Source organism: Fistularia commersonii, chromosome 1 (genome assembly GCF_037954325.1).
Source record: "Fistularia commersonii isolate RoL2024-O1a breed Wild chromosome 1, RoL_Fcom_v1.0, whole genome shotgun sequence".
Lineage (NCBI taxonomy): Eukaryota > Metazoa > Chordata > Actinopteri > Syngnathiformes > Fistulariidae > Fistularia > Fistularia commersonii.
In genome coordinates, this window is record NC_141284.1 from 1,467,123 (window position 1) to 1,484,157 (window position 17,035).

Sequence of the window (17,035 nt, forward strand, 5' to 3'; positions counted from 1 at the left end):
ACCGCGACTGGGAGTTGTAGTTTTTTTCACACCCTGAAACTCATGACATGCAGGATTTTAAATATTCTCAGCCATAAACACTAAGTTTATCTACAGCATTTACATTTAAATGAACAGCTTTAATTAGCTATATTTAGACTCTCATTACTTTTAACAAAAGCAGTCACCTGTACTGGTCTCACCAGGCGTCCATCAAATATTTTATGAATATGAAAGAAAATTACTGTATCATTTCAGTTATCGCGATGTTACCGCCAGTCATAATGGCATTAGTAGTAATCAATCATTTGTGTCTGCACCCACCCGCCTTTATCACACTATCCGGTCCTTGTCTTTCTTTAGTTTAACCCCGGCTGGTCGAGGCAGAAGGCCGCACACCTAGAGCTGGGATCTGTCCGAGGTCTCTGCAATGGCGAAAGGCCGGTTTCCTAAATCATTTCAAAGAGTTTGGTCCAGACCTGCTCTAAAAATGATGCATTGAAAAGTCCAAACACTAATTCTGAGTTGATTCTCATATCCTGTCAGGGTGAAATGACTCTCCTGTGCTTTGGACGCACTCAGAAATGATACCAGGAAGGGATTTTTTTTTCGTTCAACGCCACGGTACATGTTTACCCAAAATGTGGCTTCAAATATAATCATAATATTGTGACCGCTGACTCGGGATAATGTACAATATAGAATATAAAATGTTTCATTCTCTGCTGTGAATAAGCTTCTTCTGTTACGAAAAATAGATACACCTTAAGCACGGAAGCGAACCAGTCAACTTTCTTTGCCAGAGTTGTACCTTTTTGACGTTATGATACCTTGAATTGAGTATAGAATGGCTAGCCTGTAGCTAGTCGGATGCTTACCTTTCACCCGCCCCAAGGTGCACGCTTGCTTTGCGCCGATTGGACGCCCGTCTCCGTTGGGAGGGTCCGGGTTTCAAGTATTTCAACCTCAGCCGACACCAGACACCTTCAAGAAACGGGGACGTCGTTCACAGCAAGGCTCCGACGACAATCCAGAAGAAGTAGAAAGGAGAACGTAAATAAACAGAAATAAAGAACAAGTGCGATGGGGTGGCTCGGGATTTCTGTCGTCCTGATGATGTGCTCACAGGTAAGGTCAATTTGTTGGGAACTGATATGAAACATTTAAATCAAAAAGCAGAAAGTGTTATGCGTAACATTTTGCAAATCACGCCTCTAATCCTATTCTCGTTTTAATTTACAGGCCGCTTCTGCTTCAGGTACTGGAAATGAATAATAATTCAACAAATGAATCGGATTTATTGAAAGAATTAATCCGTTAAATGAAATTAAATGTATTAAATCGAAGCAACCCTTGGTCTCTTTAACCAGATCTCACGGTTCACGTGTTCTCAACGACGTCCAAGACCGCCATCCTCAGATGGACCAAGTACGCGGGAGCCGTCTCGTACAAGATCACCGTGTTCCCCAAAAGCTCCCCGGACACCTCCGTCGCCTTCGCCCGGTTCGGCCCCGACACCGTGATGGGCTCCGTCAACTCCCTGTCCCCGAACACCGCGTACGTCTTCACCGTTGAAGCTCTGGATGATCTGGAGGAGGTCCTGAGCGGCGCCGATGTCGAGTGGAAAACAGGTGAGCGGCGCCAAAGGCGAACGGTGAGCGAGCAGCGTAGCTCCCATTATATCAATCGATCAATTCCGATTTGAATAAAAGCCTGTGAATAGTTACGCTGCATATTTTGGATCATATCTGGAGATGTTTACAAAACGTCTCTGGTCGTTTGAAAGTAGTTTCACTCATATTTAACCCGGAGCTGCATGAAATGCTTGTCTTAATGCAACTTATTGACACTTAACTGCTGTTTTTTTGTAAGTAAAATACAGATTGTGGGCTCTTTTCATTGCACTCCTTGTTTAGTCTCATTATCTTCAGTTTGATGTTTATACACTGCTCAAAAAAATAAAGGGAACTCTTAAAAAAACACATCCTAGATCTAAATGAATGAAATATTCTTATGAAATACTTTGCTCTTTACACAGTTGAATGTGCTGACGACAAAATCACACAAAAATGATCCATGGAAATCAATTGTATCAACCCATGGAGGTCTGGATTAGGAATCACACTCCAAATTAAAGTGTAAAAACAAACTCCAGGCTGATCCAACTTTGATGTAATGTCCTTAAAACAAGTCCAAATGAATCTGTGTCGCTTCCTGAGTGGACACTATGATTTCACACAAGTGGGATTGACTTGGAGTTACATTGTGTTGTTCAAGTGTTCCCTTTATTTTTTTGAGCAGTATATTATTAGCTAAGGTGTACTGTATTGCTAAGCTAATCAGAGAAGCGCTCCTGTATCATAACTAGCATCCTAGCGAGATTCCACCTGCAAGATCACAATTGAATTCAAAGATTCAATGTTTCCAGATCCTCTTCAAAATGCTTAAAACGTTGTTTTTCAACTCCCTCAGCTCCCGATGTGATGGATCCCATCCGGACGGTGAAGCCCAAGGACAGCCGCACGCTGATCGTGGAGTTCGGCGCGAGGAACGGCGCCACGCGTTACGTCGTACGGGTCCAGAGCGCCGACGGTTTTACGCGGGAGGACAAAGTGTACGGCTCGCCTGCCGAGATCCGGTTCCTGCGTCCGTACACCGAGTACACGCTCAGCATCATGGCGGAGAGCGACGGGGGCCGCAGCCAGCCGTCTGGTTCGGTCACCGCTAAAACAGGTAGCTTTCCAAAACCTCTGTGAATCACGACAAACCCAAAAAGCACCGCCAAACCGCGAACCGCGAGTCACGCGATTCTGGAGAAAACACCGAGAGGGCCATTCGATCCGCCTTATTGTCCCGTTTGTAAAGTAGGGATGCATCTTGAGTCGTCCAGGTGTCAGTTTTTTCTCAACCCTCCTCGGGGCTCGTCCTGGTTCAATGGTAACGAGACCTGACCTTCGGAGGACACAATAGGTCCGTCTTCACGGCGCCCTCCTATCTGTAACCTCTCATTCCCTCCCCGGGGTGAGAGACGGGAAATTTGATCGACGCGAGCCGATTTTTTTTGTCCGCATCTTCTTCATCTTCTTCTTCTTTTGGCTTTTTCCTTCAGGTGTCGCCACAGCGAGTAAACTTTCTCCATCTAACCCTATTCTCTGGATCCTCCTCTCTCACACCAACTACCTTCATATCTTCTCTCGCGACGTCCATAAATCTTCTCTTTGGTCTTCCTCCAGACCTCTTGCCTGGCAGCTCCACCTGCAGCAACCTTCTACCCAGATCTTCGCCCTGGTTTGGACATGATAAGAGGAGTGTTCATGTCCAAACCATCTCAGTCATCATTTTGTCTCAGTCATACATGTCCTGCACCTCTCTGACAAACTCTTCTTCTCCTTTGGTCTTTTCCCTTTCAGGTGTCGCCACAGCGAGTCAACCTTCTCCATCTAACCCTATTCTCTGGATCCTCCTCTCTCACACCAACTACCTTCATATCTTCTCTCACTACGTCCATAAATCTTCTCTTTGGTCTTCCTCCAGACCTCTTGCCTGGCAGCTCCAATTCCAGCATCCGTCGACCAATATATTCTCCATCCCTCCTCTGTCCATGACCCAACCATCTCAGTCTGGCTTCTCTGACCTTCTCTCCAAAACACCTAACATGTGCCGTTCCTCTGATGGACTCATTCCTGATCCTCTCCATCCTGGTCACTCCCAAAGAGAACCTCAACATCTTCATCTCTGCAACCTCTAGTTCTGCCTGCTGTCTTTTGGTCATTGGAACAGTTTCTAGTCCAAACATCATCGCTGGTCTCACCACTGTCTTGTACACCTTTCCTTTTATTCTGGCTGAAAGTCTTCTATCTCTTCGTACCCCTGACACTTTTCTCCACCCATTCCAACCTGCTTGGACCGTCTCTTCACCTGTTTTCCACACTCTCCTACGCTCTGGACTGTTTGAAATCCTCCAGCTTCTTGATCTCCACTCCCTGTAGCCTCACCGTTCCACCCGAGTTCCTCTCATTCACACACATATATTCTGTCTTGCTGCGACTAACTTTCATTCCTCTCCTTTCCAGAGCATACCTCCACCTCTCTAGATGTTCCTCCACCTGTTGTCTGCTCTCACTACAGATCACAATGTCATCCGCAAACATCGCGGTCCATGGAGATTCCTGTCTAACCTCATCCGGAGCTATTAAATATCAGCGCTGGTAACGTCATCCGGGTTTCCCGTTCCTCCGCAGTGCTGCCGCCGCCGGAGCTCTCCGCCTCCTCGCCCAGCAACGACAGCATCGCCGTGTCCTGGGTTCCCGTCGACCACGCCGTCCGCTACACGCTGTCCGTACGCCAGCCGGGCTCCGACAGCGTCTGGAAGCAGAACGCCTCCGAGAGCTCGGCGATCTTCTCCGGCCTGGATCCGGGGTCCCTCTACGTGATCAGCGGTTTCGCCTGGGACCCCGAGGGCCGCAAGGGCGACCGGAGCGCCGACGCCAACCAGACCACACGTAAGGACGAGCCATGTTTCAAAACACGGCCGCCGCGTCCCTCGAGTGTCTCGGAAAAGCGGTGGTTTTCGCTGGTCTCCATGTTCTTCCTCGGGTTCTCCGGGTTCCTCACGCAGTCCAAAAAACCTGCGGTTCATTGGAGACCCTGTATGTCTTCATATGTGGCCCCGTGATGGATCCATGTTGAGCCCCAACTCTAGATAGGCTCCGCCTCCCTGCGACCCTGAGGAATTCAATAATAACACACATAACACACACACAATAACACACTCTCGTCCATATCGGCATCAGATGCTGAGAGCGGCGCCTTCCAATTTCAATTTATCACATTTTTTTCAAGCTGTTGCTACATTTAAAAAAAAAAAAATTGCTTTAACATGTTAATCCTTAATAAATTTTTTTAGTGCATTTACATGCTACTGCTACTACTACTATATTATGTATTCATGAACATATTAGATCAGGGGTGTCAAACTCGTCAGGGCTAAACGGGTTAAATCCGGCTCGCAAAGCGAAAAGATAACAGGTTTCAGGGGATAAATTCAAAAATAAGAATGAGAATAACAAATTGATTTATCCCTAAATTTTATTTATTCCCTAAAACATAACAATAATAAATAATAGTAGGAAATTGTATAAACAGTAAAAAAAAAAAAATAGGCACATTAATAGTGGTTAATATGTCATGATATCACCCGTCCGATTAAAAATGCACGCCAAGAATGCTCCGAAAAGAAAGATGATTTATTTTACATATAGTGCAAAAAAAAAAAAAGAGTTTTCGAGCAAAAACATCGAGCTGTTCTTCAGATGCTTTTTTTATTATCCAGCAAGAAGCGTGCAGAAAAAAAAAAAGGAGGAAACCAATTAAGAATAAAAATAAGAACAACTTTATTTATCCTGAAGGAAATTGTTGTGGTAGAGTTACAAGAAAAATATAACAATAATAAATAATAGTAGAAAATTGTATAAACAGTAAAAAAAAGGGGAAAATAAGAAATACAAATAAACTATAAAGTGTCTAAATTGTCTACATGATGATTCTCCTTAAAAATGGCGCAACAATAACATGTTTGTTAAAACACAAGCATCTGAAGAACAGCCTTTGTTTTTGCTCGAAATGTCACGCGAGAAAAAGTTTTTTTTTGTGTTGCATATAAAAATAAATCATCTTTATTTTCGGAGTAATTTTGGTATGTGGATTTTTCCAAACTCTACTTCGTGTTTCCCGACCTTTTATGAGCCACGGCACATATTTTACGAGAGTGAGTAAATGTGTCAAAAATGTTTTTAATGAAACAGAATGAAACTGTGCTCTGAGGAGAAAAAGTGTTTTGTTTTGTCAAAGAGTACAATCTACGGCGCCGTTTTGACACCAAACATGGAGCTAATTATGCTAAAGTTAGCCTTCCAGAAAAACAACAAATTTGATATTTATATAAAATGATATTTTTCTTTATTCACTTGAAACTGTGCTCTGAGGAGAAAAAGTGTTTTGTCAAAGAGTACAATCTACGGCGCCGTTTTGACACCAAACATGGAGCTAATTATGCTAAAGTTAGCCTTCCAGAAAAACAAAAATTTGATATTTATATAAAATGATATTTCTCTTTATTCACTTGAAACTGTGCTCTGAGGAGAAAAAGTGTTTTGTCTTTTGTTTTGTCAAAGAGTACAAGCTACGGCGCCGTTTTGACACCAAACATGGAGCTAATTATGCTAGTTAGCCTTCCAGAAAAACAACAAATTGATATTGATATAAAATGATATTTTTCTGTATTCACTTGGATAGCTTGATCAGACATTTTGGATTTGACTGAGTAATAAATTCAGAGTTATTTAGCTCCATTTATTCGACATTAAATTGTGTTAGCGCTCCATGTGGCCCTTTGAGGGCAATCATGTTGCCGCCGCGGCCCTCGGTGAAAACGAATGCTAGCGGACGAGCGTTTCTTAATTCTGTCTGTTTTTACACGACGCCCACATTTACTTAAATCAATCATTTTTGCCCACAGGACCTCCGGCGCCGTCTGGCGTCGACGTGTCCGTGTCGGCGAACGGCAGCCTGGCGGCGCTGACCGTGTCCTGGGAGCTCCGTCCCGAACCTCACGGACCCGTCTGGTTCCGCGTGACCTCCGACCGGAACCTCACCTGCGACACGGCGGACAGCTCCTGCGCCCTGACCCCGGTCGGCTGCGGCGAGGTGCACGCCGTCCTGGTGGTGGCGTGGAACGAGGCGGGTCGGAGCCACCCGTCCGGACCCGTGAGCTTCACCACATGTGAGTGAGAAAAAAGGGGTTCACGATTGCATTCAAACCCGACGTGACCCCGACGTACGGCCAGAGGAAAAGGAATAAGCGGTAATATTCACGGAATTCACATTCCTGGAGGTCCTGCCTCTGCTTTTCTGATAAGATAATTTAAGATTATCTTATCTTAAATTATCTTATCTAAGAATGTAAGCGCGGCAATGACAGTATCAATACAGTATCAATGAATATGAGTATAAATATTTCATATTTAAATGTGAAAACATAAATATATAAACATATCTTAGTATATAAAAATATAAAGGCTTTAAATATGAGTATAGATATTTTTACATTACATTGCATTGCATTTGGCAGACGCTTTTATCCAAAGCGACTTACAATAGAGGACATAGGGACTGCAAATACACTTGCAAATACACGATGCACAGGAAAGTATCTAATATACTAATAAAATTAATTAATTTAATATATTAATAAAATATTTAATATTTAAATCTGAATATATGAATATATAAAAATATATTTTTTAAATGTGAGTATAAATATTAAAATCTGAATTTATAAATATATAAACAATTCTGAGGATATAAAATATAACATTTTTAAATATGAGTATCAATATTTAATATTTAAATCTGAATACATATATAAAAATTAACAATTATATAAAAGTGTAATGTTTTTAAATATGGGTATAAATATTTAATATTTAAATCGGAATATATTAATATATAAAAATATCTGAGTATACAAAATAAAATATTTTTTAACTTAGCATATATATTTAATATTTAAATCTGAATATATACATAAATAAAAATATACAAGAATATAAAAGTGAAATATTTTTAAATAGGAGTATAAATATTTCCTATTTAAGTGTGAATATATAAATATATACACATAGGCAACAAAAATATAATAAACATATTTAAGATATCTACACAAAACGGTATTTATACAAAACTATTCCAACCCCATTTGAGTACATTGTATAATAACATTTATCCTTAGAAAAAAAAAAGTCTGTGTTTCCAGGTAGCAGAGAAAGTCTCTCCATGATAGCATCACTCGAAATGGTTTATAAAAGCTTGTGGATTCGAAAAGCCGGAAAATTATTATTTTCATTTTAACATAGAAAACCAAAAATGTGGACGTGAACGTCAACAGACGCGTGTCTCTATATGAAGACGCGGCGTAAACAAAGCGAGACGACACGTAATCCTACTTCGCACGGATCGAATCCTGACCTTCTCCCGTTGTCAGTCCCCTGCCCGCCGGAGTCTCCGGCCCTGGAGGAGTCGCCCGAAGGCAACTGCACGCTGACGTGGGAGGCGGCGCCTCACGCCGACGGCTACCTGGCGTACGTGAAGAGGTACGACGGCCACGAGGAGACGTGCAACACCACCGGCCTGGACTGCGCCTTCCGTTGCCAGTGCGGCTTCACCTACCTGATGTCCGTGTTCGCGTCCAACCGGGCCGGCGTCGGCCCTCCGGGGCCCGTCGTCAACCACACCACCCGTAAGGCCGAACGCGAGGGATCCTGCGGCGGATCTTTTTCTTATTTACCTTTAAAACGCTCCGGTTTTCACCCCCCGGCAGTGCCTTGCTGTCCGGAGGACGTGTCCGTCTCTCTGGTCGGCTACGACGCGCTGGAGATCACCTGGGCGGCGGCGAGGGGGGCCGAGGTGTACCGGACCCGGGCGGCGGACGGGTCGGAGGTCATCCTGTGCAACGACACGGCGCCGGTTTGCGCCCTTTCCGACCTCGGCTGCGACAGGACCTACGGCGTGGTGGTGACCCCCTGCAACGACGTCAGCGGGTGCAACATGGCGTGCCAGACCCACGCCGAGGAGACAGGTACGGCAGGAAACGACAAAACAGAAGGACAAAAAAAAAAAAAGGAAGTCGGTGAAGGATCCGATCCCGCTTTTTCCTCCAGCCCCGTGCACGCCGGAGTCCCTGCGGCTGGAAATGAAGAACTCCACCTGCGTCGGCGTGAGCTGGACGGCGAGCAACCGCGCCGCCACGTACACGGCGAGCGCGTCGGACGCCGACGGGATTTACACCTGCACGAGCGACGGCGGCGACTGCGACATCGGCGGGTTGCCTTGCGGCTCGGTGTTGGAGGTGAGCGTCACGGCGACCGGCGCCGCGGGTCGGAGTTTACCCAGCTACTCGCAGACTCTGGAAACAGGTGAGCGATCGGAGGCGGGGTTTGTCTCAAACGCTCGCGATTCCGTTTGTTTGTTTGATTCTTTCGATCTCTGCAGATCCCTGCTGCCCGCCGGAGCTCACGGTGGACCAGGTCACGCAGGCCATGACCAACGTGTCGTGGTCGCACGCTAAAGGCGCGCAAACGTTCCTCGCCTCGCTATCCTCGCCGCGTGGCCGCGCTCGCTGCCGCACCCGGGACTCCCACTGCCTCATGGGATGCATCACCTGCGGGACGACCTACACCGTCACCGTGGAGGCGGACAGTCAAAGCGGGCGCCGGACGACCTGCACCTACGAGGGCTTCTCGTCCAGTGAGTGATGGGAGATGTTTCGCGGGCGGGGAAGCAGGACGCCGCTTTGGGAAATGTGTAATCATGAAATGTGATTCACAAGACCGGAATATTTCTTCTTCTTCTTCTTCTTCGTCACCTTTGGGGTTTCCCCTTCAGGGGTCGCGACGGTGAATCAACCGATCCGTCTGACCCTTTTCTCTGGATCTTCCTCTCTCACACCAACTAACTTCATATCTTCTCTCACCGCGTCCATAAACCTTCTCCTGGTCTTCCTCTGAACCAGGGGTCGGCAACCTTTAACATCCAAAGAACCATTTAGACCCGGTTTCCTCGGAAAAGAAAACACCGGGAGCCGCAATTACTTTTTGACGTCTAAAATAAAGGGACCACCTTTACACTTTGTATAAACAAGTGTGAAGTGTGTTGCTTCTGAAATTCACAAAGTATTACAAAAATTTTTTTTTATTTTATTTATGTAATGAACTCATTTTGAGCTTTGGGCTTTCAGAGCGTGTAGCGGAGCCTTGACCTGAATTTTAAAAATAAATCGGGAAAAAAAAATCACTGTGTCTGTAAAAAATAAATATTTGCAAAATATCTTCATAAATATTTATTTTACCTGGTTTATGGGACTTCTGCTCCTGAACTTCTGCGCACAGCATCTGCACATCGGGACTTTACCGGCTTCCGCCAGTGTGACGTTATTTTGAGGCACGAAAAATAATAAATATAATTTGATTTAATATTTCAAGATCACAATAATCTCCCAACTTAGAACTAAAAGTTAAAAAAAGGAATTGACACAAATGAAATACACTTCAATTAAATATTTATAATTTCTCTTCGGCTCGGAGCCGCAGTGTAAAGATGGAAGAGCCGCGAGTTGCCGACCTCTGACCTCTGACCTCTGACCTCTGACCTCCTGCCTGGAAGCTCCACTTCCTACATGTCCTCATATCAGACGTGGAAACTCCACTTAGGAGTGCATCAACTTGGGAGTTTTCCAAGCCGTCGCTCGCTGTTTTTTTTCCACTTTGTGACACAAGTAGAGATCTGGGCTCGGAGTCGTCGTGACGACGGAGAAGGTCTGGACCCGAAAGCAGACCGGGGGGAAAACAGGGTTCGGTTTAATGTTGAAGGATCATCTTTGTCCAGCCACCGATCAGAATCACTTTAACAGTTAACTTTATCATTTTTGTGCGCTAACCAGACGTTTAAGACCTCCCAAACCTGGCAGGTCACTAACCCGTGTCGCCTCCACCAGGCGCTTGCTGCCCGTCCGGCGTCAGGCTCTACCGGCTCAGCGGGAACTCCATACGGGTTTATTGGCGCGCCGCCGCTAGCGGCCGCCAGGGCTACGTGGCCGACCTGGCGGGCGGCGGCAACAACTACACGTGCACGGCGTCCCCCGGGGGGAGCAGCTGTGACATCGACGGCGTCCAGTGCGGGAAGGTGTTCAACGTGGACGTGGCCCCGCTGACGCCAGGGGGCGGCAAAGTCCTCTTCTGCCCGCAAAGACTCTACTCAGGTATCTCACGCCGGACGGGATAAACTCTGAGTCTTCCAGATGAAGGATCTCATCGAGGTCCAGACGGTTAGCTAACGTTTCGCTGAGATAAAGGGGCGTTTTTCTTAAAAACCTTCGCTTATAGGGAGCTTTTGCACCTTGCGGTTTGAATGGGGTTCACGCTTGGTGGCATTCAACCATTCACAAACATGCGAGTCGCTAACCTGACCATCGGTTAGCGGGGAGGCTGGTAACCGAACCGCTAACCGTACAAATGGAGGGGTCGCTTTATTTCCCCTATTTCATACTGTTTGTTATTAGTTCCTTTCTGCTTGCATTCGCCTTGAGACGAAAGCCTCACCTTAAGATTGGAGTTATTTATCTGAGTCGGGCTGACTTAAAATCGCCAGTCAAGAATGACTTAAAAAAAGATATGTGATGTGAAACGAGAAAAAACAAACAAACAAGATATTATAATTCAGTGGAATTCAATCAACGGCTGCTGACGCATTAAGTAAAACCAAATAAATGCATATTTACGTTTTAAAACATCCACAATCACAAAGTTTCACCAAAACCACAAGATGCAATGTTCTTCACCGTCGGACAGAATTAAAGCAGTGACTTTGTCCACTTTTCTCAGCTAAAATGACAAAACTTTGGTGCTAGCATGCTAACGCTCGTGAACGGCTGATGCCAAACTGCTGGGACGAATCTTCCACGCCTTAATAAACAGATTATTTGCCAATTTTTGCCTTTTGTTTACTGATATTTTACAGGATATGTCATTATTTATCCGATATTTTACAAAACGGAGGGAACGCAAACAGGAAGTATTGCCCAAATAACGCTAATGTGGCGCAACAGCGCCACCCAGAGGCCAAAGTGTGAACTTTAAGTGGAAACGCTCTGAACGTATAAAGGGCTTGTCGACACAAGAAGCAAGAAAACACAACAAATAGTGAACAAAAAGGAAGTAGATCCTCGACGCATCTTATCAAATTTCACTAACATGGTGCAACAGCGCCACCTAGTGGAAACTTCAAGTTGAAAAAAACAACAGAGTGGCTTTAGGAACTTGCTGCATTTGCGTCGGGAAAACAAAAACATTTACCATTTTTTGGAAAAGAGATAATATTTCTTGGACATTAACGTCAATGCATTGAGGGTGAATTGTCTTGCATTGCAATTACAATTCCATGTAATTGTAATTAAACAAAATACATGTCTACCAAACTCTTGCAACGGCATGTTGATATAATTTTTATCAAAGATCAGGTGCTGCTAATTGGTTTTTTTTTTTAATGTTTATTTCAATCACCCTGTCGGGAATTTTTATCTGACCGTCTTATTTCTCGGCAGTCACCTGCACGGGGAGCGACATTGCAACGGGTGAGTTTGGGATTTCACCCCTGCTAATATTTAAATACCAAACAACACAGAGTTGCAGGATCTAAAATCAGAAATTATACTTTTGTCCTGTTTGATTTTAATGCAAACCTCCTTTTCCAGTGATTTACAGAGGGAAGAGAAGTGTGGATGAGCAGCTGGTGGGTAAATATCTATTAGCGGAGCAGATACGTGCTAACAGTGTTAAACTTAATTAAACTTAATGCATTCTGTGGAAAAAAATCAAATGAAATAAAATTTCCCCTTTGATCGTCTGGGCTTTTTTTTTTTTTTTCCCCCACAGCTTCTCAACGCTAATTAGAAGAAGGTTTTCCAGCTCTTCTTCTTCCCAAAGCGTCGCCCGGACACCGAAAACGCAATGACGACGATGTAAACCTGCCTTCACGCGACGATAACCGATGATAATATTACAGATAACCCTGAGTTCAGTGTAAACGTTGGACATTTCTCTCCAACAAACCCCATAAGAGCACGTGCAGAGATGTAAATGTCGGAGCAACCAGGGGTTCGGTTCAAACAGTCCTGTAGTCCACATCACGCAACCTCTTGGCCCAGATTATTGTGACAAAAAAAAAAAAATTAAATTACCATTAAACCATTAAATGCGACCTGTTGATTTAAAACTATTCGATTCAAAAGTTGACAGAAAGTAAAGTTGATTCTGCATCTCGGCCCCAAGTCGGAAGCCTCTTGAAGATGAGCACCAGGAACTGGAGTTTGACCTCGAACCAAAGCGGGATTAAACTCACGTTGCCGTTGTTTGTTGACAAGACGAACGTCAGAAATGTGTGTCTTTTCTGCTAATAAAAGAATTCCCATCATTACGTTTCCGATCTGTGTTTTTTGTCGAATGTACTAGGTTTTTTTTGAGTGCCGATGCAGTCGAGTTTATTTCGTTTCTTCCTAAAAGTTTCATCCATTCTTTGCTTTTCTGGTGCTGACTCTAAAATTCACTTTGGAAACTGCGTTAGCTCCACTGTGATTGGGCGAGAGGCGAGGTTCACCATGGATCCATCCGAGGGCCACGTCTAGAAACATGCAACCATCTAAAACGACAAGAGTTGAATTTTCAAATCAAATACCCGAAGCGCGAGTAGGAACTCGAGGCCTCAGCAAAGGGTTTGGTCGTGAAGAACGACCATCTCGCAGTGGACCTACTCTGGAGTAAGGCATCTCCACCAATTCCATTTGCCGGCGATGTATCCGTGTCCCTTTAAGGCCTTCCTGGCCAAAATCCAGGTTTCACTTAGCTCCCTCTCCACAAAAGGGCGGCTCCCATTGTCCCGGCCGCACCTGCGAGCATACAAGTCGGTTCTCTGCGGGGATTCGAAGCAAAAACGAAAGCGTCGGCGCTGTCGCACAATGCTGTTCGCCGAAGTCGCGAAGTTTGGGGCGTTTTATTGCATAGCGTCCCGCCTCGGTGACGCTGCGTTTAATAACCGTCCTGATAAGAAGATTAATAAATCAATGTCAGAAGACATGAATGCTCCTCTCTTTGGTCCCTGACGTGTTCATTCTCCTCTCCTTTTTGTTCTGGAAAATACAATAGGGAAGGTTTTTAAAGGTCACCGGCTTGAGCTCCTCCTTGTCGACTTATTATGGCATTACGAAATTTGTTGGAGCGTTACGAATGCTTTGTCACTGATGGCAGGTTGTGTCGTTTTCCCGTTTATAAGGGTGTTTGGTCAATGCTGACATGACACTGATTAAAATCGGGCATACGGCACAAGGAAGTGTCCTGTGCCAAACATTTCCAAGTGCCAATTTGTGATCTCCAGAGGATACAAGGGACTCTGCATTTCATGTAAATTAAAGGTTCGTATTGTATTGTACCGAAACACAAAGCCTGAAATCTGTTTTCCAGGGCTCAGAGGTGGCCTCTGTGAGGACAATCTGACCTCTCCAAAACATCTAACATGTGCCGTCCCTCTGATGGCCTCATTGCTGATCCTCTCCGTCCTGGTCGCTCCCGAAGAGAACCTCAACATCTTCATCTCTGCAATCTCCAGCTCTGCCTCCTGTCTTTTGGTCATTGTCATCGTTTCTAGGCCATACAGCATCGCTGGACTCACCGCTGTCATTTCTTCACCTCTTCTCACAGCTCTACACTCACTGTTGAACTGGACTGTGGACACTAAGTACTTGGCATCCTCCACCTTCTCCACCTCCACTCAAATCAGCCTCACTGTTCCACAGGGGTTCCTCTCAGTCACACACATATATTCTGTCTTACTGTGACTTACCTTTATTCCTCTCCTTTCCAGAGCATACCTCGACCTCTCTAGATGTTCCTCAACTTGTTCCCTGCTCTCACTAACAATCCTAATGTCATCTGCAAACATCATGGTCCATGGGGATTCCTGTCTAACCTCATCTGTCAGCCTGTCCATCACCATTGTGAACAAGAAGGGTCTCAGAGCTGATCCCTGATGGAGTCCCACCTCCACCTTGAACTTCTCTGTTACCCCCTCAGCACACCGTGCCACTGTCTCAAAGCGAGCATACATGTCCTGAACCAGTCTAACGTACTTCTCTGCCACTTCAGACTTCCTCATACGATACCATTGCTCCTCTCTCGGCATCCCTTCTTCCAGGTCCACAAAGGCACCTTCTCTGTACTTCCCTACCAGCATTCTCAAAGCAAATAATGCATCTGGGGTTCTCGTTTTCCACATGAAGCTATACTGCCACTGCTCACAAATGCTGACACCTGCTCTCAGTATAATTTCCACTTCATTGTATGGCTCAAATGTATCCCTCTATAATTGCATCGACAAGCAAATGTCTGTATGTCTCTGTGACATGTGAAGGAGAGGTTGAATAGTTGCTTTTCTCTGTACGACATGAATTCTCCGGGTTCCTCCAAAGTCCAAAAACATGCCGGAGGTTCATTGTTTATGTGATGTGAGTGAGAGGGTGAATGGCTGTTTGTCTCTATGACGTGGGGAGGATGACGTTAATGAGAACCCAGATTTCAAATATGCATGAAACTGCCATTCTTAATTTTACCAATTTAGCCAAACATCTTTTGTGTCGGACACGATCCCCTGAGCCTCTCGGACTCCGACCGCCAAAATAAAAGTGCCGCGTACTCGAAAACGACCAACACGCCCGGACTTTTCTGACCGGCTGCATCGTGTCACAGTCGCTACCTGTGACCCGTAACTGTGTCAGCGGCAGGACGATATCGCAGCTCGGTGAAAACACAAAGACGTACTGTATCAAGGCGTATACGGTCCCTTGTTCTTATTCACGGCGCTTGGAAATTGTTCCATTGTTCGGAAAGGGCGGCTAAAGTTTCCTTCGGGGTTTTCAATCCCGTATCCGCTTTCACGTTGACTTCCTTTTTTTGTAAAACACGTCGAGGGCGGCGATGGCCCTCGATTCACCGACGCGCCCCGCATCAGTCCACCTCGCCTTTTCCAGAAGGATAAAGATTTAACTTTACATAAAAGTCCAATCAAAGAAAAACAAATAATCACATCCCCGACTTCAAAAGCGGAACGGCTCGACGACACTTTTTGTCCGACCCCTCGCGCCGCATCAATGGAGTCCCAATTCCCAAGTTTATACTCTTGACTTTGGTTTCATTGGCACTTGTCCCCTTTTGCAAGGGCGGCCACTCCCAAGCCTTTATGCCTTTAGTTCAGGTCAGTCTCTATGTTCTCCCATATTGTTACTCGCGTGAAAAACGAAAAAAAACAAAAAACAAAACTCAGACGTTGACATGTGTGTGTGTGTGTGTGCGTTCGCGTCGCCTTGAGATTTGGAGAAGATGAATCGGCGGAAGTGAACGGCGTACAGAGGGGAGAAGATAGGTGAAGGCGACGTCCGAGCGGTGGATGAGGGTACGGGTCGGTAGGTCAGGGAGGTTCGGCGTAAAGTTACGACACGGCCGTGAGAAGATCCACCTCGAACTGAATCGCCTCATCGGATTTGTCACTCGAGTCCCTGTTTCCGAGGCTACATCTGAATATCTCACCTGGAGGTGGTACATGTCCCGATCGTGTTTTGAAGGAAAAGGCTTACTTAGTCTGACTTGACCTTCTGGATCTTTAAGAGAAACGATAAATATGAAAAACGGAGAAGCTCTACGTTTTACATATGTGGGTCAACGGTCCAGAGCAATGGAGAATAGCGGGGATGAGGTGGAGGAACATGTACGAGAAGGTCGGAACGAGTGGAGAAAAAGGTGTAGAGGAGTTGAGAGCAGTCCATCACCGGGACAACACCGGTTTGAGATGGTTTGAGGAGAAGGACGCTGAGGTCGGAGCAGTCGGGTAGGAGGTCTAGATGGAGGAAGAAGGTCCACCCCGAAACGGTGCAGCCCAAGGGAGAAGAATTGGCCTTAAATATAGACAATACATATATTTTTCACATTATACTATTCGACGGCACGAGGCTTCTGCATGTGCGACTCGACTTTCTCCAGATTCGAGAAGACTAGAGCTCCATACCTTGGAGAACCATTTGACCTGATTTTGGTTCCCCAAAGAAAACAACAAGGGAACCACAGGAAAAGCTCTCCAGGCTCCCCAATCTTATCACAGAGGTGATGCCTTGCGTCATCAGAGATGTTCCGGAGTGAAGACCAGCACCGACTGGTCGAGGCTGAAGGCCGCTCGGATGCGTCGGAGTTTCTCGCACCCGTAAATATTAGCGAATGTTTGCTCCTGAGGGGCAACGTTGGGTTTCTGTGGACCACCTTTGGAAGTCACGGGTCAACCAGTGTTGTGATTTGCCACCGGACGCATAAAAACCGATGGACGAGAAAAGGAACGTAGGTCACACAAGCAGATGTGTGAGGAATCATGAAGAAGGCAAAAGATAGAGAGAGAGAAGGTGTTACCACCT

General features: G+C 45.5%; 1 protein-coding gene across 1 annotated transcript; it reads left to right on the forward strand.

The window, feature by feature from the left end:
* Positions 1-1,062: 1,062 nt before the first annotated feature.
* Positions 1,063-14,829, forward strand: LOC147237018 (fibronectin type III domain-containing protein 7-like). The gene is made up of 14 exons (XM_086164405.1): positions 1,063-1,107; positions 1,222-1,237; positions 1,350-1,610; positions 2,452-2,712; positions 4,221-4,481; positions 6,497-6,760; positions 8,021-8,275; positions 8,357-8,614; positions 8,697-8,951; positions 9,028-9,282; positions 10,529-10,792; positions 12,134-12,163; positions 12,284-12,325; positions 14,678-14,829. Exons 1-14 carry the CDS (start codon positions 1,063-1,065, stop codon positions 14,827-14,829), a joined length of 2,619 nt encoding a protein of 872 aa, XP_086020531.1.
* The last annotated feature ends 2,206 nt before the right edge of the window (positions 14,830-17,035 follow it).

Bases quoted from the DNA above. Each gene is read 5' to 3' on its own strand.
- LOC147237018 (XM_086164405.1), top strand. From the start codon at position 1,063: ATGGGGTGGCTCGGGATTTCTGTCGTCCTGATGATGTGCTCACAG. The intron at 4,482-6,496 runs GTAAGGACGAGC...TTTTGCCCACAG, and splicing joins CGACGCCAACCAGACCACAC to GACCTCCGGCGCCGTCTGGC. The intron at 8,276-8,356 runs GTAAGGCCGAAC...ACCCCCCGGCAG, and splicing joins CGTCGTCAACCACACCACCC to TGCCTTGCTGTCCGGAGGAC.